Below are 26,973 nucleotides of genomic sequence, written 5' to 3'. Positions count from 1 at the left end.
TACATTGAAATGCTATTGTAATTCAGTACTGTTGGATTCCGGCTCAAACAGGTTTATGGAAATTATATAGTAGATATAACAGCAAAAAGAGCAGTGAAAAATAATTTTGTGGATATAAAGGTGTAGTTGGTTAGAGGGGAAATTAAAACATTGATTTGTAAAAATGGGTTAGATTGCTGGCAGAGACAATGGGATGAAAGTAGTAAGGGCAGAAATGTGTTATAGTACAAAGAAATCTGTACGGAAGATAGTGTCATGTCATGGGAGCAGAAGGGAGGAGGTTGTGTGGGATGTGATTAGGGCATACGGGATTTAATTAATATTTTAAATTGATAGGTTAACATGGTACTGGAATGTGTAATGGATGTATGGTAGAGGAAACGGTTGAACATGCATTATTATTTTGTGATGATTTGATAGGGTCAGAGATGTTGGACGGGAAGCCACATCGAATGTGGGCCTACATTGAACACCACACATTGGTTGATACTGTATGCTGAATGATAGGACCGCTATTTCCATGTTCAAATGTTATGTGATGCATTTTCTTCATTGTTTTTTATGCTAGGCCCCTCTGGTAGGCCTACATTATGATCAGTTAGCCACAGTAGCCTGATTGGCCACTGTTAGAACAGTAAATTAAAGCGGGTACAGTAAACGCTCGCCGGAAATTGCACAGCAATTTCACAAGGTTCAAGACCTGACATTTGCTAATGTCAATACATATTAGAGGGAACATTTGATTATGACTCATACCGTGGGGCTCAATTGTTAGGGCGGAGAAACGTGTATCTTGTCAGTATATCCATAATCTTTGCTGTTGCTACTTGGCAGCGGTTGCCTTGTAGCTTTAGCTACCTGAGTAGCAAATGTTAGCAAGTTCGCTAGCTAACTTGGTTGCTGAAATGGTGAGTATTGTTTATACCATTTTAATATTTCGCTTGGCGTGTTAGAAAACCAACGCAGCAACAGTTTTCCAGTCTACGCCAGACTTGCATTCATTTGTCGTTGTAGCGTTAGCTAGCAAACAGGTTAACTAGCCAGCTAACGTAATTGAGTTTATAATGAGAATCTGGCATGTTCGCAAACTCGTGTAAAAGTATTCATGTTTGCGTGTAACGTTAACGTCAGTTTGCTTGTTAGCTAGCTAGGTATGGTCTAAATGCTAGTTAGCTAAAACCAGTGCCTGGCCCTAATGTTATTTTTTTTAATGCGCTTCCTTCTGTCTATAGTCAGAATAAACACCAATCAACGGGACCGCTGACTGGACATTCTATTTTTTGTTTAATTAACAACGCAAGAGTTACGAAGTACGATCACATGTCTCTCGCTAAAACATGATTTTTGTGTTCAGTGGTTGCTTGACAACGGAAATTAAAGAGACAGTGGGTCAATGAGATGATCAGAGGATATTACAACAGCATATGTAGATGGTTTAGTTACAGTAATCCTAGCTAACGTTAGACTAGTTGAGTCTAAAGTTCTGTTTCGCTAACGTTACCGGTAACTAGCAATGGGGTAGCTAGCTGCTGCTACTACTACTACTGTACAATAACTTAGCCAGTTAGCTACTAGTAGCGCCCAAATGTTTACAATTCAAGACCTTTCTTGCAAACGTCAACAACATCACTATTTGAACCATTTCACAGAAACATTGAAGTGGCTGTTTACTAGCTAGATAACGTTATACTGTGTGTACGTTGCTAGTACAGTTGTGCTATATTTATACATTATTACATTTTGTCACTGTCTTTCAGTGAGCCTGTATTATAAATGGAGATGGATGATGAACTTGAGAAATTCATCCAGCAACAGAAGGCCAGAGTGGCAGAGGATAAAGCCAGCTTGGAACAGGATCCACCTTACCTTGAAATAAGGGTGTGTTTCAATGCTCCTTTTACTGTGGTGCTAGAATACTGAAAATGTTGGACTTGGACATGAGTGCAATGCATGCTACTTTGTGTTTGGTGACAGCTGAACAAATTATTGCAATTTTCTGACCTGTGACTGGAATTTACTCATCAACAGACAAAAGACTACAAGGCCAATGACCCCACATTCACAAATATCCCAACATTTAAGTCATCCACAGCGCAAGGGAATGGTACAGTATAGATTTGAAGTTATAAACCCAAATTTTAAGCACTTTGTGGTAGATCTAAATCCTTGCTGTTGGGAGGTCTTCTTATTTCATGTATGCCATCCTGTTTTTCAGAGGAGAATTGTTGTCTAAGTTTACCTTTGGGTGAAGACTATGAGAGGAAGAAACAGAAGTTACAGCAAGAGCTCCGTCTGGACTACAGACGCTACGTGGCTCAGGTAATAATATTACCAATGCCAAAAGTTATATCGTTTTTACTACTTTGTAACCTGTCAGCATCCATGCATGGGCCTCAAGATTTACTGGAATGTTACGGGTGCAAGGAGTCAGTGCAGTTTTCTTCCAAATATTTTTCTACCAAATATATATTTTTTTACAATCTCTATGGGCTGATTTGGCCAATTTTGATCCTTAATTATAGAAAAAACATCTCAATGCTGCAGAACCAGACCCATCCCTTCCCCTTGGTGAGAGGAGAGCTGCTAAGGTAACCTAGACAGTTCTGCATATAGCCTATATTATACCATGCTCAGTCAACTGAGGCCACTTAGAGTTAATTGAGAGAGAGAACTTTAGACATCACGTCATCTTAAACATGTCTCAGTAAATTAAGAGAACGTGCTCAACTCTATCTTCTGCCAGTAAAAAGGGTGCTTGGAACCAAAAGTCGATCATCTTTAAGCTGTGCTTTCCCCCTCATACACACAGGAGCAGCTTGCTTCTCTCAGAGCTCCTCCAGACCTACCTGTTGTCCACTGCAGCCCCAGACCCCCGGTGCACCCCAAGCGGGCCCCCTCCATGAGAGACGCAGCCACGCTGACAGAAGGAAGGAGGGGGCTGCACGGGGGAGGACGCTGCCTAGTGGAGGGCAGGAGGATGGAGGGCCTGTGGCCTGAGGATGAGCTGCTGCTTCCCAGAGAGAGGGCCAGGTTGGTGAGAGTGGACTTTGACTCTGAGGCAGACCTCACAGAGGAAGAGCTGGACCTGATGGTGAGAAGGAGACCAAGGCAGACGAGGCTAGAGAGAGAAGAGAGGACGTGGCAAAGAAGACACTACAAAACAGACTTAAGGTATTTTTTTTAAACACTTCCTATGTGATTCAAATAAAATATATTTTTTGTAATGTTTTTGGACATAAGGTCAAAGCAAATCAATATGTATTGGTCGCGTACTCAGATTTGCAGATTTTATCACCTGTGCAGAGAAATGCTTGTGTTTTCTAGCTCCAACAGAGCAGTAATACCTAGCAATACAAAACAATACACAACTAATCCAAAAAGTTTCAATAAATGAATTAATATCAGAACAAACAATGTCAGAGCCTGGAATATAAATACAGTACCTTCATAAAGTATTCACACCCATGACTTTTTCTTAATTTTGTGGTTACAAAGTTGGATTAAAATGTATTTAATTGTCATTTTTTTGTCAACAATCTACACAAAATACTTCAATGTCAAAGTGGAAGAAAAATGCAAACCTTTTATTTATTAATAGAAATAAAACACATTTTCTTATATAATTATTCAACCCCCTGAGTCCATACCTCTTAGAATCACCTTTGGCATTGATTACAGCTGTGAGTCTTTCTGGGCAAGTCTCTTAAGAGCTTTGCAAACCTGGATTGCACAATATTTCCACCTTTTTAAAATTCTTCAAGCTCTGTCAAGTTCGTTGTTGATCATAGCTAGACAGCCATTTTAAGTCTTTCCATAGATCTTCAAGTGATTTAAATCAAAACTGTAACTAGGCCACTAAGGAACATTCAATGTTGTCTTGGTAAGTAACTCCAGTGTATAATTGGCCTTGTGTTTTAGGTTATTGTCCTGATGAAAGTGGATTTGTCTCCCAGTGTCTGTTGGAAAGCAGACTGAACCAGGTTTTCCTCTAGGACTTCGCCTGTGCTTAGCTCTTTTCCTTTTCTTTTTATCCCCCCCAAAAATCCCTTGCCGATGAAGAGCATACCCATAACATGATGCAGCCACGACCATGTTTTAAAATATGAAGGGTGGTACTCAGTGATGTGTTCTATTGGATGTGCCCCAAACATAATGCTTTGTATTCAGGACATAAAGTAAATTTCTTTGCCACATTTTTTGCAGGTTTAGTGCCTTATTGCAAACAGGATGCATGTTTTGGAATATTTGTATTCTGTATAGGCTTCCTTCTTTTCACTCTGTCATTTAGGTCAGTATTGCGTAACTACAATGTTGTTGATCCATCCTCAGTTTTCTCCTATCACAGCCATTTAACTCTGTAACTGGTTTAAAATCACCATTGGCCTCATGGTGAAATCCCTGAGTGGTTTCCTTCCTCTCCGTCAACTGAGTTAGGAAGAACACACTTATCTTTGTAGTGACTTGGTTGTATGGATACACCATCCAAAGTGTAATTAAGAGCTTCACTATGGTCAAAGGGATTTTCAATGTGTTATTTTTTTAAATGTATTTTTATCTACCAATAGGTGCCCATCTTTGCAAGGCATTGGAAAACCTCCCTGGTCGTTGTGGTTGAATCTAAGCTTGAGATGCACTGTTTGACTGAGGGACCTTGCAATTATCTGTATGTGGGGATTACAGAGATGGGGTAGTCATTCAAAATCATGTTAAACACCCTTATTGCACACAGAGTCCATGCAACTTATCAGACTTGTTAAGCACATTTTTAATCCTAAACGTATTTACGCTTGCCCTAACAAAGGGGTTGAATACTTATTGACTCAAGACATTTCAGCTTTTCATTTTGTATTAATTTATAAACATTTCTAAAAACACAATTCCATAATGGAGGTGTCATAATACCCTTAAAACCTAGCAGTCAAACAGAGAATTGGTTCCAATAGTTTTTCCACCATCAATTTTTCCCATAGGGAATTTTAGAAACACTTAAAATAAGGGCTGTGTTTCATGTAGGCTTACCCTACCGTTTTGATAACAATATAAATCTCTCTCGGACAAGGTGACTTTTAACAATATATTGATAAATCACCAATAGTGACTTTTAGACAGTATGGACAGTATATGAATAGAAGAGGTGTGTACAGCAGTAGTTGTATAGGATGAGACATGACTAGAATACAGTATATAGATATAAAGTGGATAAAACCATATGTAAACATTATTAAAGTGACCAGTGTTCAATGACTATGTACATAGGGCAACAGTCTCTAAGGTGCAGGGTAGAGTACTGGGTGGTAGCTGGCTAGTAACAGTGACTAAGGTTTAGGGCAGGGTACTGGGCGGAGGCCAGCTAGTGGTGACTGTTTAACAGTCTGATGGCCTGGAGATAGAAGCTGTTTATCAGTCTCTCGGTCCCAGCTTTGATGCACTTGTACTGTCTCCGCCTCCTAGATGGTTGCGGGGTGAACAGGCCAGGGCTCGGGTGGCTGGGGTCCTTGATGATCTTCTTGGACTTCCTGTGACACCGGGTGCTGTAGATGTCCTGGAGGGCAGGCAGTGTGCCCCCGATGATGCGCTGGGCTGACCGCACCACCACCCTCTGGAGAGCCTTGCGGTTGCGGATTTTGCAATTGCCTTACCAGGCAGTGACACAGCACGACAGGGTGCATCTGTAGAAGTTTGTGACGGTCTTGGGGGCCAAGCCGAACCTCTTCAGCCTCCTGAGGTTGAAGAGGTGATGTGGCACCTTCTTCACCACACTGTGTCAAGGGACCATTTCAGGTTGTCCGTGATGTGCATGCCAAGGAACTCCACTGCAGCCCGCCGATGGGGATGTGCTCTCTGCTGTAGTCCACGTTCAGCTCCTTCTGTTGTTGACATTGAGGGAGAGGTTATTTTCCTGGCACCACTCAGCCAGTGCTCTCATCTCCTCCCTGAAGGCTGTCTCGTCGTTGTTGGTAATCAGGTCTATCACTATTGTGTCGTCAGCAAACTTGCTGATTGATTTGGAGACGTGCGTGGCCACGCAGTCATGGGTTAACAGGGAGTACAGGAGAGGGCTGAGCACGGTCCCCTTGTGGGGCCCCTGTGTTGAAGATCAACGTGGTTGAGGTGTTGTTGCCTACCTTCACCACTTGGGGTCAGCCCGTCAGGAAATCCCGGCCCCAGTTGCATAGGGCGGGGTTCAGACCCAGGGTCCTGAGCTTAGTGATGAGCTTGGAGGGCACTATGGTGTTGAAGGCTGAGCTGTAGTCAATGAAAAGCATTCTTATATAGGTATTTATCTTGTCCAGGTGGGATAAGGCAGTGTGCAGTGCAATGGCGATTGCATCATCCGTGGATCTGTTGGGGCGGTATGCAAATTGTAGTTGTCGTCAGGTTAAGTGGAGGTGATATGGTCCATAACTAGCCCCTCGAAGCAATTCATGATGACAGAAGCGAGTGCTACGGCGTGATAGTCATTTAGTTAACTTTGCTTTCTTGGTACAGGAACAATGGTGGACATCTTGAAGCAAGTGGGGACAACAGACTGCTATATGGAGAGATTGAATATTTCCTTAAACTCTCCTCCAGCTAGCTAGTCTGCACATGTTGAGGATGCGGCTTGGGACGCTGTCTGGGCCGGCAGCCATGCGAGTGTTAACACGCTTAAATGACCACGGCGAAGGAGAGCGCACAGTTCTCGTGAGCGGCGGGGGCCCATGTCAGCGGCTCAATGTTTTCCTCCAAGCGGGCGAAGAAGGTGTTTAGCTTGTCTGGGAGTGAGGCGTCGGTGTCTTCCACGTGGTTTGCTTTCCATTTTGTAATCCGTGATTGTCTGGAGCCCCTGTCACGTATGTCTCGTGTCTGAGCCGTTGAATCGCGACTCCACTTTGTCCCTGTACTGTCGTTTTGCCTCTTGATTTACAGAGGTCATAGGCGGTATGTTTGTACACGTCCATGTTCCTAGTCACAGTGCCACGGTCGTGCAATTCTTGACATGTGTAAGTACAAATATCGTTTTTTCTTACCTGAACAGCAAACAAAGAAAAAGGCACAAAAACATACAATATGATAATAATATTAAAACAAATTACATTCTATCCCCTCCCTCCACCCATTCCCTGTTGTCCCAACTTGTTAATGATGTTACACTTACCTTTAATGGTTTCAGTTTTTAGCTATGTAATTGGTTAAGTATTTCTACTGACATGGTATTTGCAATATGTTTTTATGTCTATGTTTTGAAAAACTATTGTGCATCGTCTTCCTCTTTTTTTCCCAGGGACATATCAAGGCTCCGGGACAGAGGTGCTGAACTGCCTGATGACTACACAGAGAGTAGTCAATATGCATACAGGAAGGAGACTAACGGGTCTGTTGTTCCTGATGAGGATTATTCGCAGGCAAGCCGGGGGACATCCTCTCTAACCCCCAAACCCAAGTATGTCAAGTAGTATCAAATCACTATACCTATAATTTTGATAACTTTAACATCCAAAGGATTGTGCTAAAACCAATTTGGACAAGTGAACATGATTGGATTGCCATGGCTCTCTTTTTGTTATGGATTTTATAATGCAGTGCATTTTCTCTATGTAAATGTATGTTAACAGTAGACAAAGTATGTACTTTAATCTGGATAAAACACATTTTTTGTTTTAAATTTTAAGGACATTGGATGGAAAAGTACAGATGAAAGGTCTGATGTCACACTGTAGCTGGATCATGGCTTGTTGATTTGGATTCCGCTCGTACAATAAGATCATATTAAATCCCGAGCCAGCCTGAAATCAGACAAACCAATAGTGGACGTCAAGCGTTTTTTTTACCCTCTGCTCTCATAAAACTTCACTCACACAATTCAAACACTCACTCACTAAACAAACATTGAAGAATACCGAGAGACAATCGTCTGTGAGGTATGATGAGTATACTGTGAATGCTGATTGACGTCCTATCTGCCAGGCTGCAGGTACCAGCAGGGATGAGACCCAGTGGAAGATCCAGATCCTCTACCAAGAAGGACGAGCTTGAATTCGCTACCGGGCTTATGATTGGTAAGACCAACTCTGTTCTGAAGTTCATTACTAAGATTAACTGCGGTGTTTTTTTTCTGGACTAATTGAACATTTGATGATATTCCATGTCTGACAGGGGCTGCAGATGCAGCTGCTGCCTTGCAGGTAAGGAAGGAGAGGTACAGGCATGAGCTGCAGGAGCAGATAGCTGAACAGCAGAGGAATAGAAAGAGGTGGGTGTCAATATCTGTGTTTGATCCTGCTGTCCAATGAAGAACAAACCCTTACATTTTCCATCTTAGTGAGATGGGCTACATTTTAGCAGCTTTGTAGTCTGAGGTAGATTTGATTATAAGGCTGCCTTTACACAGGCAACCCAATTCTGATATTTTGACGGATCAGATCTTTTGCCAATAATTATTTAAATATTGAAATTGTATGGGCGACGAGAAAAACATTTGAAGGCCAAATGGAAAACAATAATGCAGGCACTAGGGACGGGGGTGTGAGCATGCGTGTCTGGGAAGATGAGATGAAGTCATTGGGCGGCAGGGTAGCCTAGTGGTTAGAGCGTTGGACTAGTAACCGAAAGGTTGCAAGATAAAATCCCCGAGCTGACAAGGTAAAAATCTGTCGTTCTGCCCCTGAACAAGGCAGTTAACCCACTGTTCCTAGGCCGTCGTTGAAAATAAGATTTTTTTCTTAACTGACTTGCCTAGTTAAATAAAGGGAAAATAAGTTGTTTGTGTGCGTCTGTAAGTTGTTGTTCATATGTATAAGTTTGTATATGGAGTAAAATATATATTTTTATTAAATATCAGAATTGGGCTGCCTGTGTAAACGCAGCTTACAAACAAATCTACCTCCGACCACAATGCTGCTAAAATGTGTCTATGTAGATCATGTAGCCCATCTCACTAAGATAGACAATTTAAGGTTTTCAAACACAGATATGGATACCTCATATGAGCTGTGTGTTATGTCCTTTGTCGTATTAGGGAGAAGGATTTAGAGCTCAGAGTTGCTGTGACGGGGACGACTGACCCGGAGAAAAAGGCAGATCGGATCAAACAGTTTGGAGCAGTGAATAGTGATGACCATGCCAGAAAGAGAAAAGACAGCTGGTACCCACTAGGCCAAGCTGTGGACCTACCAGTGGATGAGTTGAATGGGAGACCCAGTGAGGAAAACAGAGAGAGGCTTCCCCCTGAGCAGCCCGGCGTGGCCTTGCAGTCCCCCCTGCTGGACTACAGCCACACCCTGGGCCTCAGTGGAGGCATCTCCCCTTACAGCCAGGCCATTCACAGGAGCATGGACACTCCCAGGTAAAAAAAAGATTGTCACATAACGTTACACTGGATAGTTTCAGTGAAATGTGCTGTTTTACAGGGTCAGCCATAGTAGTATGGCGCCTCTGGAGCAAAATTAAGGTTAAGTGCCTTGCTCAAAGGCAGATCGACAAATGTTTTACCTTGTCAGGTATTCGAACCAGCAACCTTTCACTTACTGTCCCAACGCTCGAACCACTAGGCTACCTGCCACCTAGGTTGCTATGACAGTAATCCTGGCCTGCGTCCCAAATGGCACCCGGGCTCCAATCAAAAGTGGTGCGCTATATAGGAAAAAGGGTGCCATTTTGAAGAGACCAGGTGTGTTTTCATTCTGATAAATTCACTACATTATTGTTTTTTCTGACATCATTTAACATTGCTGTATGATTTTGAATTTGTGTTTCAGGATGACAGGTTTCTGTCCTCATCCACCATCCACATTGGCAGATGCATATAGAAGTCCCTATGATGAGGCCCATCTCTACCATGGTGCAAGGAACCCACTGGACCCTAACCTGGCCTACTGTAAGCACCACCTGCCTACCAGTCTATTATATATCAACGTTTATTTGTCACATGTGCCGAATACAACAGGTGTAGACCTTACAGTGAAGTACTTACTTACAAGCCCTTAACCAACAATGCAGTTTTAAGAAATAAAATAAGAAAAAAATAAAAGTAACAAATAATTAAAGAGCAGCAGTAAAATAACAATAGCGAGGCTATATACCGGGGGTACCAGTACAGAGTCAATGTGCGGGGGCACCGGTTAGTCAAGGTAATTGAGCTGTACATATAGGTAGAGTCAGTGACTATGGATAGGTAATAAACAGAATAGCAGCGGCGTAAAAGATGGGGGGGGGTAATGCAAATAGTCTGGGTAGCCATTTGATTCGATTTTCAGGAGTCTTATGGCTTGGGGGTAGAAGCTGTTTAGAATCCTCTTGAACCTAGACTTGGCGCTCCGGTACCGCTTGCCGTGCGGTAGCAGAGAGAACAGTCTATGACTAGGGTGGCTGGAGTCTTTGACAATTTTTAGGGGTTTCCTCTGACACCGCCTGGTATAGAGGTCCTGGATGGCAGGAAGCTTGGCCCCAGTGATGTACTTGGCCGTACGCACTAGTGCCTTGCGGTCGGAGGCCGAGCAGTTGTGATACCAGGCAATAATGCAACCAGTCATGATGCTCTCGATGGTGCAGCTGTAGAACCTTTTGAGGATCTGAGGACCCATGCCAAATCTTTTCAGTCTCCTGAGGGTGAATAGATTTTGTCGTGCCCTCTTCACGACTGTCTTGGTGTGCTTGGACCATGTTAGTTTGTTGGTGATGTGGACACCAAGGAACTTGGAAGCTCTCAACCTGCTCCACTACAGCCCCTTCGATGAGATCCTCCTTTTCCTGTAGTCCACAATCATCTCCTTTGTCTTGATCATGTTGAGGGAGAGGTTGTTGTCCTGGCACCACACAGCCAGGTCTCTGACCTCACTATAGGCTGTCTCGTCGTTGTTGGTGATTAGTCCTACCACTGTTGTCATCGGAAAACTCAATGATGGTGTTGGAGTCGTGCCTTGGCATGCAGTCATGAGTGAACAGGGAGTACAGGAGGGGACTGAGCACACACCCGAGGGGCACCCGTGTGGCGGATCAGCGTGGCGGATGTGTTGTAGCTTATAGTCTATATTAACACATGAAAAGAGTTCCATGTTACAATAAACTTAGAAAAAAGAAATGGATGTTGTTAGTTGGAGTGAAAACAATTTACTGTGTCCCAATGTCCATACTAGCATACTATTTAGTATGCATAGCCAATGCATCACTTCATACTAAGTAGTGTGCACATTTTGGCATTGGGGTACAATACATGTGTTCTCTGATCCAGCATAATGAGTGTTCTGTGTTTCTATGTTAGATGGTCAGATCCCGCTGACAGGAGGGGTGCAGCCCATGTCCTACCTCAGCCTTCCTCCTGCAGGGCCTCACCCCAGCCAGATGGGTCAACACAGCCCTCACAGCCATTACAATGGGAGCAGCCATCCAGAGCCCCCTCCACAGTATGTGTTGTACCAATCTCATCCTTTCTCTTCCCTTCAACACCTAGGCTACATTCTGATTATCTACCGTTCTCCTGAAGTGTGCACTTGTACACTCCCCCTCATTGATTGAAGAGGAATGGACTGCTGTGAGGAATATGGGGAAGTGAACGAGTGCCCACTTCTGGAGAAGGTTAGAGAATCGGGACTCTTTCTCTTCAACACCTACAATGTGTATCCCCTATTCACCAGTAGGGGGCACCTCCTCTAAAGGAACAAACAGAGAGCTGTTCCCCCTATCGATGGCTAGTGTTCTGTTATGAGAAGGTCATGCCCACTGGCCATCTGGACAGACGGGAGTGTTGACTCCCTGCTGAGTCACTGCTGCAGTCTGCACTGGTCTGGTCTGGATAGATGGGAGTGTTGACTCCCTGCTGAGTCACTGCTGCAGTCTGCACTGGTCTGGTCTGGATAGATGGGAGTGTTGTTCCTTCCCTGCTGAGTCACTGCTGCAGTCTGCACTGGTCTGGTCTGGATAGATGGGAGTGTTGACTCCCTGCTGAGTCACTGCTGCAGTCTGCACTGGATAGATGGGAGTGTTGTTCCTTCCCTGCTGAGTCACTGCTGCAGTCTGCACTGGTCTGGTCTGGACAGATGGGAGTGTTGAGTCACTGCTGCAGTCTGCACTGGTCTGGTCTGGATAGATGGGAGTGTTGACTCCCTGCTGAGTCACTGCTGCAGTCTGCACTGGTCTGGTCTGGACAGATGGGAGTGTTGTTCCTTCCCTGCTGAGTCACTGCTGCAGTCTGCACTGGTCTGGTCTGGATAGATGGGAGTGTTGACTCCCTGCTGAGTCACTGCTGCAGTCTGCACTGGATAGATGGGAGTGTTGTTCCTTCCCTGCTGAGTCACTGCTGCAGTCTGCACTGGTCTGGTCTGGATAGATGGGAGTGTTGTTCCTTCCCTGCTGAGTCACTGCTGCAGTCTGCACTGGTCTGGTCTGGATAGATGGGAGTGTTGACTCCCTGCTGAGTCACTGCTGCAGTCTGCACTGGTCTGGTCTGGATAGATGGGAGTGTTGACTCCCTGCTGAGTCACTGCTGCAGTCTGCACTGGATAGATGGGAGTGTTGTTCCTTCCCTGCTGAGTCACTGCTGCAGTCTGCACTGGTCTGGTCTGGACAGATGGGAGTGTTGAGTCACTGCTGCAGTCTGCACTGGTCTGGTCTGGATAGATGGGAGTGTTGACTCCCTGCTGAGTCACTGCTGCAGTCTGCACTGGTCTGGTCTGGACAGATGGGAGTGTTGTTCCTTCCCTGCTGAGTCACTGCTGCAGTCTGCACTGGTCTGGTCTGGATAGATGGGAGTGTTGACTCCCTGCTGAGTCACTGCTGCAGTCTGCACTGGATAGATGGGAGTGTTGTTCCTTCCCTGCTTCTGGTCTGGATAGATGGGAGTGTTGACTCCCTGCTGAGTCACTGCTGCAGTCTGCACTGGTCTGGTCTGGATAGATGGGAGTGTTGTTCCTTCCCTGCTGAGTCACTGCTGCAGTCTGCACTGGTCTGGTCTGGATAGATGGGAGTGTTGACTCCCTGCTGAGTCACTGCTGCAGTCTGCACTGGATAGATGGGAGTGTTGTTCCTTCCCTGCTGAGTCACTGCTGCAGTCTGCGCTGGTCTGGACCGCTCTGAGCTGTCTTGGTCTCTCGCCTCCTAGTGGCTGTATGAAGATATTTTTCACAGTGATACATTGACATTCATTACGTAAGGCATGAAAAGTGACAAACCACATCAATTGTGTCTCCTGTTTCCCATACCTTTTTGCATAGTATTGAACAATTGAAATTGATCTGCTTTTTATAGTAATGAACAGAAGGAATACATGAAAGTGAATTAACATTGTCTCTTGTTCAGCAGACCTGCCAGTGATGCTGCTACCATGGGTTCAGGGATTGGAGTATTCCCTGCAGAGCAGGTCAAGCCATCTAAAGAGAGTGTGTTAAGTTACAAGGAGGCACTAAGACAACAGGTACATTTAGAATGTGATTGTGGAAGTCAGCAGAATCTTTCGTCTCCATGCGTTTTGTCAAAGAGTGTGCTATTTCGGCAGGGAGACCCCAGGAAAGGGAGGAGTCAGATGTTTTGCCAGGTAACAGATGAGTTGTAGCTTGATATAGAATATTACAAGTGTTATAAAAATAATTTAACTGAATATGTTTAGACATTCCAACAGCAATATACCATTGCACTCCAGCCTCTTCCATTGCCCTCTTTGTGTGACCGGTGATGACTCGTTATTTGTGTTATGAATAGAAGACAAATATCTTATTTGGTATTCTGATCAAAGTGTTCCGTCCTAACCTGACTACAGATCCAGGAGAGACGAGAGCGGCGGAGGCTGGACAGGGAGGAGACAGATCGCTACGAGGCCAAGCTGGAAGCAGACATGAAGAACCACGACCCCTGGGGGAGAGGAGGAGGAGGGGCCCCTCTCAGAGACAGCAGGGGCAACCTCATCAGTATGTTCCCTGTGGTGGAATTATTGTAATCAAAAGGACAGACTTTTAGATTTTTTTCAAAACAATCAAACTTTATTTAATTAGTGCAGTCATGTATTCGGTCAGTAACCACTCCTGGAGGTGATCACTAAGAACTCAACCAGCTGGTTTGAGCCACAGCTTTTTATAGCAAAGTCCACCCTCCTTCAGTCTACATGACACACAACAGATGTATGGAATGGGTCACAAGGTTAAGATTTGTATGAAAGATACTTATAATTCACAGCAGACAGTATCTGCTGTAAAAACTGTCCTCATCGTGTAGAGACCAGGGTCTGGTCCCATCTCCCCCTGGTACCTTATAGAACAGAAACATTAACTCATGCTCTGGAATGCGGTATCACCCAAAGACATGGTCAATTTCCCAGAGGCCCATCCTCGGTAGAACACACACAGATGAGCGCTCTAACAACCCCTTATTCTGTTGCATAAAACAACCGTTTGATGCAATAACATTATAACATAATCTTGTAATTTCCACCATATCCCTGTTATTTCCCTCCCTCCACACTATGGTCCACATATTCTCTAAACTTTGTTTCAGTACATACGTTTTGGAGACTGATAGCAGAGAAAAGCCATTGTGTAATGTTTTTTAATCTTTGTAAAGGATATTGCTAATCCTAATTGTGTTACCAGCCGATCTGCACCAGATGCACAAGCATAATGAAGAGGCCTACATCAACCCTGAGACATGGCAGAAGAGTGCAAGAGCCACCATGGCAGTGCCCCGAGAGGAGGACTCTAGACCTCCCTCCACCCACAGAGTCTCAGGTAGATAGTGGTTTTCACATTGATTTGATTCTAAGGACCGAGAGGAAAGCTGCGTCCCACAAACTACCCTATTCCCTTCATAGTGCACTACTTTTGGTTAATCCAGAACTAAAGTCTTGCGTAATTGGTCAGATGCTCGATTAAGTTCTGGGTCCATACATGTTAAGAGAGAGAGCGGGAACCGGAATGAAAGCTCCACCCTCTCTGCAAGTTACGAGCAAGTCTATTAGCCCTCTGCTTTGGAAAATCAACATATGCTAACACCTGTGAATTCGGGATTTGTCCAAATAACCAGTGACGAAAAACCTAAGCACCGGAACTAATGCTGCTCATTATGTCACGCATCCCGTTTGTATCATGACAGACCTACGGTAGTATTTATGTTTACGTTCTGTCCATGAGCGATTACAGCTTCACCATCCTGTCCAACTCACTGTCAGGTTCAGCTACTATGTTGTTTTGTCTGGTGGGTTTCTCTTCACAGGTTTTGCTCAGGCCCCTTCGTTTGCCAGAGGCAGTATTTTTGGCAACCTGCCCACACCACAGCAGCTCCATGAACAGGAAAAGTACAAGGCTTACCTCAAACAACAGGTACTGGATGTTACACATCAGTACTGTGTGAAAGATGGCTAGAGTAGCGTTTTCATATTATCACCTGACATAAACCTTCCCCTAAACTTGATCACATTAAAAAAAGCTTATTTCTGAGCTTCAACTCAATGTTGTACTGATGCGCATTGATGGTTTGGTTAACCATACACTCAGCTTTGATATCTGATTGGATACACTGTCAGACTGTCTCACTGATGACCCTGGTTGTCTGTCCTGCTGCCTAAGATTGAGGAGAAGCGGAAGAAGGAAGCGGAGGAGCGAGAGTGCCAGAGGCTGGAGGAGGAGAAGGAAGAGAAGAGGCTGGCTGATCAGAGGGAACGCATCCAGAGAGAGTATGAAGAAGAACAGGACAGGAAGAAACGCAAGGAGATGGAGGTCAGTATTAACTGGACCAGGGCTTGGATTCACTAAGGGGGCTTTAGCATTAGATTACACTGCAATATTCTATCTACTATTACAAGTAACATGTCTATCAGCTGAATGCTATCGTTTGACATGAGTCATTCAGTTCAGGAAATCTTTATTGTAACTCACTCATTCAGGGGACTGAGCAAAGTTTCTCTCTCCCTCCAGCAAAAAGCCAAGAATGATGAGCTGATCCGTCTGGCTGAGGAGCGAAAGAAAGAGGTGGAGAGGATGAAGAAAGAGGCAGAGGAGAAGGAGAACTCTGCCCTGAGGAAGCAGTATGAGAAGGAGAGACGGGCACGCCTACAGGAGGTGAGCTCGATTGAAGACTCTCCGTTTGACCCTCTGAACGTTGAGGGTAGGTTTACTGTTCACACATTAAGCCTAGTCCTGGATTAGAAAGCATGCTCAATGAACAATCTCTATTGAAAGTGCTTTTTTAGTCAGGAAGCAGGCCCTGAGAGATTCATATGAGATAAGTGAGGACATTCATGTGGTTGTCTGTCTGAAGGTACCAAGGGAGCCGTCTCCCCCCATTCCCACCCTCCAAAAGAGGCATCAGGCTCCCCAGTACAGCCCCAGACCTCCGTCCATGGACAGCCATCGCGCTACTACTGTCCCCCTGTCTGTGAGTGACTTTCAGAGCACACAGCATGTCCCTTTCCACACCACCATGGAGAGAAATAGTTTGACTGTGAGGAAGTATCAGTGGAGCACAATGACTAGATTTTGTCTTCCTCCCTCTCTTCCCCCTGTAGGAGCGTTCTCTGTCAGGCCTCCAGTCCCCCCCAGTCCCAGCTCGCAGGAACCAGCTGAGAGCTGCCGGTAACACTGCCTCACACTATAATACAGTACACAGCAGGTAGAAACTCAATTTTCTCTCAACGTCTGTGATGCTGACGTGTGTGTCTGTGCCAGAGGACCAGCGGGGTGTGATCAGCGAGCTGTCCGAGCTGCGCAGACAGCTGCGTAGCGAGCAGAAACGGCTGGAGAGCCAGCTACTGCAGTCAGAGTGGGAGGAGCTGGACTCCACTATGAGTGACAGGTAAGACTGGTGAGGTGAGGCCCTCCACTGTTGGTCGTGTGTAGTGCTGTGAGTTAGCGATGCATGGTTTGACTCATAACCCTCAGTCCCCACAGTTATATCCATGGGATGGACAGGTTTAGACTAATTAAATATTGTGTGGATGAAGGGTGGGTGGTTGGTGGGCGGGTGGGTTGAAAACAGAAAACAATACCTTAAATCAATAAATGTATCATTCTTGTGCAATTTATATCCAGAGATCTTTAGGGCCTAACTGTACACGTGGCAAATAGCCTATACACCAATCGCCAAAAGCTTTTGGGAACGGGCAGAAAAAGTTAACATCAATCCCGGAGGCAAAAAGAACAATGTCGGAGTTTAATTCAATAAGAGAATAGCTGCGAAATGCAGAGTTTAAAATAAATAGAAGGGAGGGTCAGAAAAGTAATGTTTGAGAAACAGTCACAAGACGGGGACTGTAGCCTACTGTTCAGATGGGTTAAATGGTAACTGAAATCTGGACACTGACTGTAGGTCTATAACCTCTCACATAGCCTTAATATTAGCTCCTGTAGAATTAAGCATTTCTTGCAGTAAAGTTCTACACCAAATGAAGGCAACATTTTGACTCCGGAACAGCAGGGGAGAAATGATTTATCTTTCAGCATCTTGAGAGAATAAGAATGCTCTGTTAGCACGTCTACAGACGGTGTCTATCTTTATCAGCATCATAAAAGCGAATAGTCCAAGCCGAACTGACATTTTATCAGAAACATGTTGGGTCGATTCCCCAGATTTCTATTTACTTCAGTCAAACTGATGTCATGTGAAAATTTTGCACAGAAAATCGTTTACTTTTTTTTATTGTTGAGTTATTGCACTTTCTCCCCGTTCCCTAAACGTCTGTCATCTGCGAAAGAAGATAACTTTTTTTACTGAGTTACTCTTCATATATGGAAACTAATCAGTTGAAATAAATTAATTAGGCCCTAATCTATGGATTTCACATGACTGGGAATACAGATACAGTATGCATCTGTTGGTCACAGATACAGTGCCTTGCAAAAGTATTCATCCCCCTTGGCATGTTTCCTATTTTGTTGCATTACAACCTGTAATTTTAAATGGATTTTTGTTTGTATTTCATGTAATGGAAATACAGAAAATAGTGCAAATTGGTGAAGTGAAATTAAAAAATTACAAATAAAAAACGGAAAAGTGGTGCGTGCATATGTATTCACCCCCTTGGCTATGAAGCCCCTAAATAAGATCTGGTGCAACCAATTACCTTCAGAAGTCACATAATTAGTTAGATTGCACACAGGTGGACTTGATCTGTCATATGATCTCAGTATACATACACCTGTTCTGAAAGGCCCCAGAGTCTGCAACACCACTAAGCAAGGGGCACCATGAAGACCAAGGAGCTCTCCAAACAGGTCAGGGACAAAGTTGTGGAGAAGTACAGATCAGGGTTGGGTTCTAAAAAAATATCTGCAACTTTGAACATTCCACGGAGCACCATTAAATCCATTATTAAAAAATGGAAAGAATATGGCACCACAAACCTGCCAAGAGAGGGCCGCACACCAAAACTCAGGGACCAGGCAAGGAGGGCATTAATCAGAGAGGCAACAAAGAGACGAAAGATAACCCTGAAGGAGCTGCAAAGCTCCACAGCGGAGATTGGAGTATCTGTCCATAGGACCACTTTAAGCCGTACACTACACAGAGCTGGGCTTTATGGAAGAGTGGTCAGAAAAAAGCCATTGCTTAAAGAAAAAAATAAGTAAACGCGTTTGGTGTTCGCCAAAAGGCATGTGGGAGACTCCCCAAAAATATGGAAGAAGGTACTCTGGTCAGATGAGACTAAAATTGAGCTTTTTGGCCATCAAGGAAAACGCTATGTCTGGGTGCAAACCCAACATCTCTCACCTTAGAACACCATCCCCAATGTGAAGCATGGTGGTGGCAGCATCATGCTTTGGGGCAGCATGGCAGGGACAGACTGGGAAACTGGTCATAATTGAAGGAATGATAGATGGCACTAAATACAGGGATATTCTTGAGGCTAGAGTTTTAGTCTTCCAGAGATTTGAGACTGGGACAGAGGTTCACCTTCCAGCAGGACAATGACCCTAAGCATACTGCTAAAGCAACACTTGAGTGGTTTAAGGGGAAACATTTAAATGTCTTGGAATGGTCAAGTCAAAGCCCAGACCTCAATCCAATTGAGAATCTGTGGTAGGACCCCCATTTGTATTTCTTTTTTTCATTCAAATAATGTTTGTGGGCCAGAAAAAACACTCCAAAAAAAGCTACCTTTTGTCGACCCCTGGTCTAGGCTATATGTTAGCCCCAGTGCTGTGTGTACACGCTGAACGATGTGACTGTGTGCTGGTGTCCAGGCACAGGGACAGGGAGCGGCCCCAGTTGGATGTGTTTGACATGGCCAGACTGCGGCTGCAGGCCCCCGTCAGGAGACCCTCCTCTAGGAACACAGAGCTCAACAACCTGCACAGGATCCACGACTCGCTGCAGCTCAGATACAGAGGTAAAGATATACAGTGACTGTTTGAATAATGGGCCTGGCCCAAATGGCACCCTATTCCTTATGTCAGGGGTTGTCAAAGTGGGGTCTGCGGCCAGATCTCAAAATATATACACTGCTCAAAAAAATAAAGGGAACACTTAAACAACACAATGTAACTCCAAGTCAATCACACTTCTGTGAAATCAAACTGTCCACTAAGGAAGCAACACTGATTGACAAATGTCACATGCTGTTGTGCAAATGGAATAGACAACAGGTGGAAATTATAGGCAATTAGCAAGACACCCCCAATAAAGGAGTGGTTCGGCAGTTGGTGACCACAGACCACTTCTCAGTTCCTATGCTTCCTGGCTGATGTTTTGGTCACTTTTGAATGTTGGCGGTGCTTTCACTCTAGTGGTAGCATGAGACGGAGTCTACAACCCACACAAGTGGCTCAGGTAGTGCAGCTCATCCAGGATGGCACATCAATGCGAGCTATGGCAAGAAGGTTTTCTGTGTCTGTCAGTGTAGTGTCCAGAGCATGGAGGCGCTACCAGGAGACAGGCCAGTACATCAGGAGATGTGGAGGAGGCCGTAGGAGGGCAACAACCCAGCAGCAGGAGCGCTACCTCCGCCTTTGTGCAAGGAGGAGCAGGAGAAGCACTGCCAGAGCCCTGCAAAATGACCTCCAGCAGGCCACAAATATGCATGTGTCTGCTCAAACAGTCAGAAACAGACTCCATGAGGGTGGTATGAGGGCCCGTCGTCCACAGGTGGGGGTTGTGCTTACAGCCCAACACCGTGCAGGACGTTTGGCATTTGCCAGAGAACAGCAAGATTGGCAAATTCGCTACTGGCGCCCTGTGCTCTTCACAGATGAAGCAGGTTCACACTGAGCACATGTGACAGACGTGACAGAGTCTGGCGACGCCGTGGAGAACGTTCTGCTGCCTGCAACGTCCTCCAGCATGACTGGTTTGGTGGTGGGTCAGTCATGGTGTGGGGTGGCATTTCTTTGGGGGGCCGCACAGCCCTCCATGTGCACGACAAAGGTAACCTGACTGCCATTAGGTACCGAGATGAGATCCTCAGACCCCTTGTGAGACCATATGCTGGTGCGGTTGGCCCTGGGTTCCTCCTAATGTAAGACAATGCTAGACCTCATGTGGCTGGAGTGTACACAAGTTCCTGCAAATGTAAGACAATGCTAGACCTCATGTGGCTGGAGTGTGTCAGCAGTTCCTGCAAGAGGAAGGCATTGATGCTATGGACTGGACCGCCCGTTCCCCAGACCTGAATCCAATTGAGCACATCTGGGACATCATGTCTCGCTCCATCCACCAACGCCACGTTGCACCACAGACTGTCCAGGAGCATGCCCAGGCATTGTAGGGAGGTCATACAGGCACGTGGAGGCCACACACACTACTGAGCCTTATTTTGACTTGTTTTAAGGACATTACATCAAAGTTGGATCAGCCTGTAGTGTGGTTTTCCACTTTAATTTTGAGTGTGACTCCAAATCCAGACCTCCATGGGTTGATAAATTGGATTTCCATTGATTATTTTTGTGTGATTTTGTTGTCAGCACATTCAACTATGTAAAGAAAAAAGTATTTAATAAGATTATTTCATTCATTCAGATCTAGGATGTGTTATTTTAGTGTTCCCTTAATTTTTTTGAGCAGTATATATTAAAAAAAAGAAAATGATATCCTCAGTGCTCTACCAATTATACATTTATCAATTAAACACTATTTGTATTCCACAAAATGTTTTGTGTTGTAATTTTAAAGCTAGAATCCTTAGTTGCTACATCCATTTTTGGTATGAAAATAATATGATATACAGTTGAAGTCGGAAGTTTACATGCACTTACGTTGGAGTCATTAAAACTCGTTTTTCAACCACTCCACAAGTTTCTTGTTAACAAACGATAGTTTTGGCAAGTTGGTTAGGACGTCTACTTTGTGCATGACAAGTAATTTTTCCAACAATTGTTTACAGACAGATTATTTCACTGTATCTCAATTCCAGTGGGTCAGAAGTTTACATGCACTAAGTTGACTGTGCCTTTAAACAGCTTGGAAAATTCCAGAAAATGATGTCATGGCTTTTGAAGTTTCTGATGGGCAAATTGACATCATTTGAGTCAATTGGAGGTGTACCTGTGCATGTATTTCAAGGCCTACCTTCAAACTCAGTGCCTCTTTGCTTGACATCATGGGAGAATCAAAAGAAATCAGCCAAAATTGTAGACCTCCACAAGTCTGGTTCATCCTTGAGAGAAATTTCCAAACGCCTGAAGGTACCACGTTCATCTTGTGACGACCCTTCCACTCTGTCTGCCAAATTCTTTCTCTTTGCTCTTGTTTTCCTTAATAGGATTTCAGCGGGTGGAGCCGGGAGGGTCGTCAGCGAAATGGGATACACGTGGGCTCGGGTGTGTCCCAGGATAAATACACCTCTTCCCCATTCATTAAGGAGACACACTCCATGCAGACACAGATTTTGGTTGTGGCATTTTTGTGGCTGTTTGCGTTGGCACCTTTCAACACCCCTCTATCACATTTATGCACGCAACCACTCACTTACACTACTGATTTCTGACTACACACACACCATTGTTAATTATTTAGTTTTACTTTAGTTAAATAAATATATTTTGTTATTCCTCATCTCCACGTTGTCTCCTTGTTTGTTACACACTTTGAGCCGGTTCGTGACAATCTCTACAAACAATAGTACGCAAGTATAAACACCATGGGACCGTGCAGCCGTCATACCGCTCAGGAAGGAGACTCATTCTGTCTCCTAGAGATGAACGTACTTTGGTACGAAAAGTGCAAATCAATTCCAGAACAACAGCAAAGGACCTTGTGAAGATGCTGGAGGAAACAGGTACAAAATTATCTATATCCACAGTAAAACGAGTCCTATATCGACATAACCTGAAAGGCCGCTCAGCAAGGAAGAAGCCACTGCTCCAAAACCGCCATGAAAAGCCAGACTACGGTTTGCAACTGCACATGGGGACAAAGATCATACCTTTTGGAGAAATGTCCTCTGGTTTGATGAAACAAAAATAGAACTGTTTGGCCATAATGACCATCGTTGTTTGGAGAAAAAAAGGGGGAAGCTTGTAAACCGAAGAACACCATCCCAACTGTGAAGCACGGGAGTGGCAGCATCATGCTGTGGGGGTGCTTTGCTGCAGGAGGAACTGGTGCACTTCACAAAATAGATGGCATCATGAGGGAGGAAAATTATGTGGATATATTGAAGCAACATCTCAAGACATCAGTCAGGAAGTTAAAGCTTGGTCTTGCAAATGGACAATGACCCCAAGCATACTTCCAAAGTTGTGGAAAATGGCTTAAGGACAACAAAGTCAAGGTATTGGAGTGGCCATCACAAAGCCCTGACCTCAATCCTATAGAACATTTGTGGGCGGAACTGAAAAAGCGTGTGCGAGCAAGGAGGCCTACAAACCTGACTCAGTTACACCAGCTCTGTCAGGAGGAATGGGCCAAAATTCACCCAACTTATTGTGGGAAGCTTGTGGAAGGCTACCTGAAACGTTTGACCCAAGTTAAACAATTTAAAGGCAATGCTACCAAATACTAATTGAGTGTATGTAAACTTCTGACCCACTGACAATGTGATGAAAGAAATAAAATCTGAAATAAATCACACTACTATTAGTGTCATTCTGACATTCACATTCTTAAAATAAAGTGGTGATCCTAACTGACCTAAAACAGGGAATTTTTACTCGGATTAAATGTCAGGAATTGTGAAAAACTGAGTTTAAATGTATTTGGCTAAGGTGTATGTAAACTTCCGACTTCAACTGTGTGTGTGCATATATATCCATTGATTCTTGAAGAATATATATTTTATAAATGCCTCGGGAGCTTGGTTTAATTGTCGTATCCCATCGAACCCAAAATATGAGCTTGTTTTACTCCAATGTTTGTAAACAATGTAAATGTAAACAAACACTGTATAGCCTCAAAACATTGTTAACTATAATTTTGTTATCATGGATGGTCCGTCCTTGCATCCATAGCTCTGTCTATGAATTTGATAATGGTTACATTTCTCCAGGCCCATCCCTCAGCTTTTTTACCAAAACAGAGTCATGTAGAATTGCTGGAAATTAGCAACATTTTCTTTCCTATGCCAAGAGTTGGGCCTTTAAAATGTTCCTTCCCAGGGCCCGAGACTTGGTTCGTCTGGCCATGCATTGCCAAAGTAGTAGTAAAATAATTTGTTTGCTATTGTAATCTCACTCGCATTATGAGGAGTCCCTGTTGAATTTGCTATCACTAAAGGGGTCCCCGGCCCAAAACATTTGAGAACCCATGCCCGATGTAGTGGTTTACCTTTGACCAGTGCCCATAGGGTCAGGTCAAAAGTAACGCATGGAGTGCCATGTGGAACGCAACCCAGGCCATTGATTGTTGAGTCTTAAAAGGGCAATTCTGACACTTTTCAACCTTCTATTCATAATTTCCAGAACGGAACCAGTCTACATGTGTAAAAACAACCACAGATCATAGAAATGCGCTAAGAAACGTAAAAAAAAAAGAAATCTCAAATCACAGGTTAGGATTAAAAGTGATTTTCAAAACTTTAAAACACTGAGTTTCCAATCCCAGGAGGGTATTTTATTGCTCCCCACAGCACTGCAAATGTTAGTGTTTGAACGTCACTGTTTTTAAAACGTAACTTTTGATGTCATTGGATATTTTTATCCAAATTTTTTTTTCAACAAAACGTGGAAATGTGCCGTTTACACTGGTATTGTGCTGGAGATAATGAAAATGAGGTTGAAAAGTGGTGGATTTGCCCTTTAACAGCACACAGTGCTCATCAAACAAATGCAGCAACTGGGGCTGTGTCTGCACTCGTTTTCCTGTTCCCTTTTTAGTGCACTACTTGTGATCAGTATTGTCGTGTGTATTGAGTGGAGAAGTCTTGTTTGTACTGCAGATGTTGACTCCAGCGAGGTGGAAGGCCATGGTTACTGTGAGCACCCTAGCGACAGGGATGGACAGAGTGTGGACATCCAGAGACAGGCAGACTACAGGGAGGAGCTACGCAGGATCAACAACAGCCTGAGGAGGAAACCTGCCACCGGTCAGTAACACACACACTCTCAATATCAAACTCTACTCGCTGACTACAGACTCAATATCAACCTAACTGCTTAAATACTCATTGCTCACCTCTGTTCACTGCTTTATCACTAACTAGAGGACTAACTAACATGAGGATATTTACAGGTGGAGTACTTGCATTTTAAGGGCTTGGAAATCATTTGTCTTTCTATTTTACAGATTATTTTGACCTGTCACCACCCCAGCAACACAACCATTATTTGATGAGTTTCTACTTGCCAGTTTGTTTAGCTATCGCCCTGAACCACAGAGTGGTCTCTTTGCTGTACAGTACATGCTTGTCTGTGTGTGACACGAAGCCTGTACACTCTTCTCCCCAGAGGAATGCAGTGGGGGATCCTATGAGAGGTTCCCTGTTGGAGTCTGACAGTGCCTTCATTGGTAAAACCTCTGGTGGTTCACTACTATCATGTGTAGTATGGGATGGAACGCCTTGAGAATCACAACTAAGGCTGCGTCCCAAATGGCACCATATTCCCTAAGTAATGCGCTCCTTTTGACCAGAGCCGTATGGGGGAGGCCGATGGGAGCTGGTCAAAAGTAGTACACTATAGGGAGCCATTTGGTATGTACACCAGTTGTAAGGGAAGGAGTGTCTTGAGAAGCACACTAACTATTTACCTGTGGTTTGCCCCAAGATCCCATGGGTGAAGCCTTCCCAGTGTCCCCCCCACCTCTGCAGAAGCCCCAGCTCTCAGCCAGGGAGAGGAGGAGGCTGGCCAAGAGGGCAGACCTGCACAATGTAAGAACGCTCTATAACTCATTGTTCAAAGGTCAGTCTCTAATATCTGGGACAGTATTCTCCAAGCATCAGAGTAGGAGGGCTGATCTAGGATCAGGTCCCCTTTGTCCTTGTAATCTTTTTCATCATGATCTAAAAGGCAAAACGGATTCAAAATCGGCACTCTTGAGACACTTGATGCATACAACCCCTGATCCCTACATCATGAATATATCCTCACTTCTTAAATAGAGGCCAGTGGCAGCTCTCCATTGAAAAGGCTATATTCCTCTACCATCATTATACCTTGTGCTCTGGCTTATTTAGGAGCGGGGGAGCTCCAGAGAGCCTGTTGGCCAGCCAGAGACCAGTCTCAACACACAGCAGCATGGTAGAGAGCGTAACCACCATAAGACCAAGAGGCTGCTGGCTATGAGCCGCCATGGCCTCAGAAGAGGTGGGTGTTGCATAAAGATTAAACTGAGGCTGTCAGTGCCCCGATGTGCCGGAATGGAACAATTTGTCAGCCATCTTACCTGGGAGATCTGTCTATGAATCATTGTTAGGTTGATGATATCTGTTTACGGTTTCTCTCTTCCAGCAGACCTGTCTGGTGATGAAGATATGTCTCCGCAGGTTTCCCCTCGCGCCCCACACACTCAGGGCTCCGTGGATACGGTTGCCATGGAGCCGTGGATGAGGCCAGGCACCTCGGAGACGCTGAAGCGCTTAATGACTGGTCAGACCCCCTGCAGGGAGAGGCTGGCCAGCAGAGAGTCTACCGTGCAGGACTGGGAAGGCCCCTCTACCTACCATGGCTAATCTTACCATCTCCGCTCTAACAGGGTCACTCAAAGCACTTTGGTCCCGTACACACTCAGGTTGTACAACTGATGCACAATGCTTTTGACATAACAGCAGTGTTAGACCTGAGATTTTCTGTGCAAAAATAGCCACACAACGGTGGTGGAAAATATTGATTTTGCATCAGTTGTACAACCTGAGTGTGTAGGGGACCTACGTTTGTACACTGCCCTCACTTGGCTTGATGCATCCACATCAGTGGTCATGCTGACAGGATCGATGTGTCTACTAACTTAACCCTTTACTTTTGCAGTGCTTGACTTGTGTATCATGGTCTACCTCAAAATGCCTCTTGCAATGCAGAATTGAGCTTCTTATGAAAAATGCATAGATTGTACTTTCATGGACCTGTAATGAAAAATATGCAGATTGTCTCAGAATGGTTAGTAAGTACAGGGGAGAACAACTCCATTCCTATAAGGACATTGTGTGCAGGCATTTGCACCAGTCAAGCACTATTAAAGTTGATTAGTTGAATCAGGTGTGTAATTGGTGGGCTGTAACAAAAGCCTGCAGCCTCAGCTGCCATCCTCTAAAAGGACAGTGTGCTTGGGTTGCCTTAGGACTATTAATTCTGTATCGCTGATTGAGCTGACATGCATCGTTTACCGTAAATGCAGTCTCCGAACACTGCGTTTAAATTTCAGTCACACTGAACTTCCACAATACGGACTGAATTAGAGCCCTTAGTCTTTGAAACAGTTCAGGACATCTTTCTACAATATTTATTAATTGTATAATAATGGCACTACATTTGTAATGTAAATTGTTCAAATGGCATGTTTTAAAATATTTTTATATGTACCATGTGTAAAATGTTTGGCCAAGATGTGACCTCATTTTCAACTTAACAGAATAAACTATATTTTAAATAAGGAAGTTTTGTACATTGTGTTTCAGTTCACCTGATAACTGTTTCATTTGCGACAGGCTCC

At 44.4% G+C, this 26,973-nt stretch overlaps 1 protein-coding gene across 16 annotated transcripts; it reads left to right on the top strand.

Moving 5' to 3' along the window:
- The first annotated feature begins 293 nt into the window (after positions 1–293).
- LOC106599453 (centrosome and spindle pole-associated protein 1) lies at positions 294–26,917 on the top strand. Of its 16 annotated transcripts, none has more exons than XM_045714649.2 (28): positions 294–908; positions 1,758–1,878; positions 2,029–2,104; positions 2,216–2,319; positions 2,523–2,588; positions 2,810–3,171; positions 7,265–7,423; positions 7,948–8,039; positions 8,137–8,233; positions 8,999–9,325; positions 9,738–9,856; positions 11,240–11,381; positions 13,273–13,387; positions 13,469–13,507; positions 13,730–13,877; positions 14,556–14,690; positions 15,175–15,281; positions 15,528–15,677; positions 15,876–16,019; positions 16,219–16,335; positions 16,466–16,532; positions 16,626–16,752; positions 19,140–19,285; positions 24,266–24,412; positions 24,613–24,834; positions 25,092–25,195; positions 25,502–25,631; positions 25,811–26,917. In XM_045714649.2, the coding sequence occupies exons 2-28, from the start codon at positions 1,774–1,776 to the stop codon at positions 26,014–26,016; spliced, it is 3,753 nt and encodes a 1,250-aa protein (XP_045570605.2). In that variant the 5' UTR covers positions 294–908; positions 1,758–1,773; the 3' UTR covers positions 26,017–26,917. The 16 variants fall into 16 exon arrangements, 11 of the variants coding, with proteins under 11 accessions (XP_045570605.2, XP_014046176.3, XP_014046173.3 ...); XM_014190698.3 differs by having other exon boundaries at positions 295–908; positions 25,779–26,917; XM_014190690.3 differs by having other exon boundaries at positions 305–908; positions 25,776–26,917.
- Positions 26,918–26,973: the final 56 nt, after the last annotated feature.

This window comes from Salmo salar, chromosome 03 (genome assembly GCF_965601325.2).
Source record: "Salmo salar chromosome 03, fSalSal1, whole genome shotgun sequence".
NCBI classification, from domain to species: Eukaryota; Metazoa; Chordata; class Actinopteri; order Salmoniformes; family Salmonidae; genus Salmo; species Salmo salar.
Note: the sequence above shows the minus strand (reverse complement) of the source record. Positions and strands in the feature narration are given on the sequence as shown.

Coding starts and splice junctions, on each gene's coding strand:
- LOC106599453 (XM_014190690.3), top strand. CDS start 1,774: ATGGAGATGGATGATGAACTTGAGAAATTCATCCAGCAACAGAAGGCC. Junction 8,234..8,998: donor CAGCAGAGGAATAGAAAGAG/GTGGGTGTCAAT, acceptor TTGTCGTATTAG/GGAGAAGGATTTAGAGCTCA. Junction 15,282..15,527: donor AGGCTTACCTCAAACAACAG/GTACTGGATGTT, acceptor CTGCTGCCTAAG/ATTGAGGAGAAGCGGAAGAA.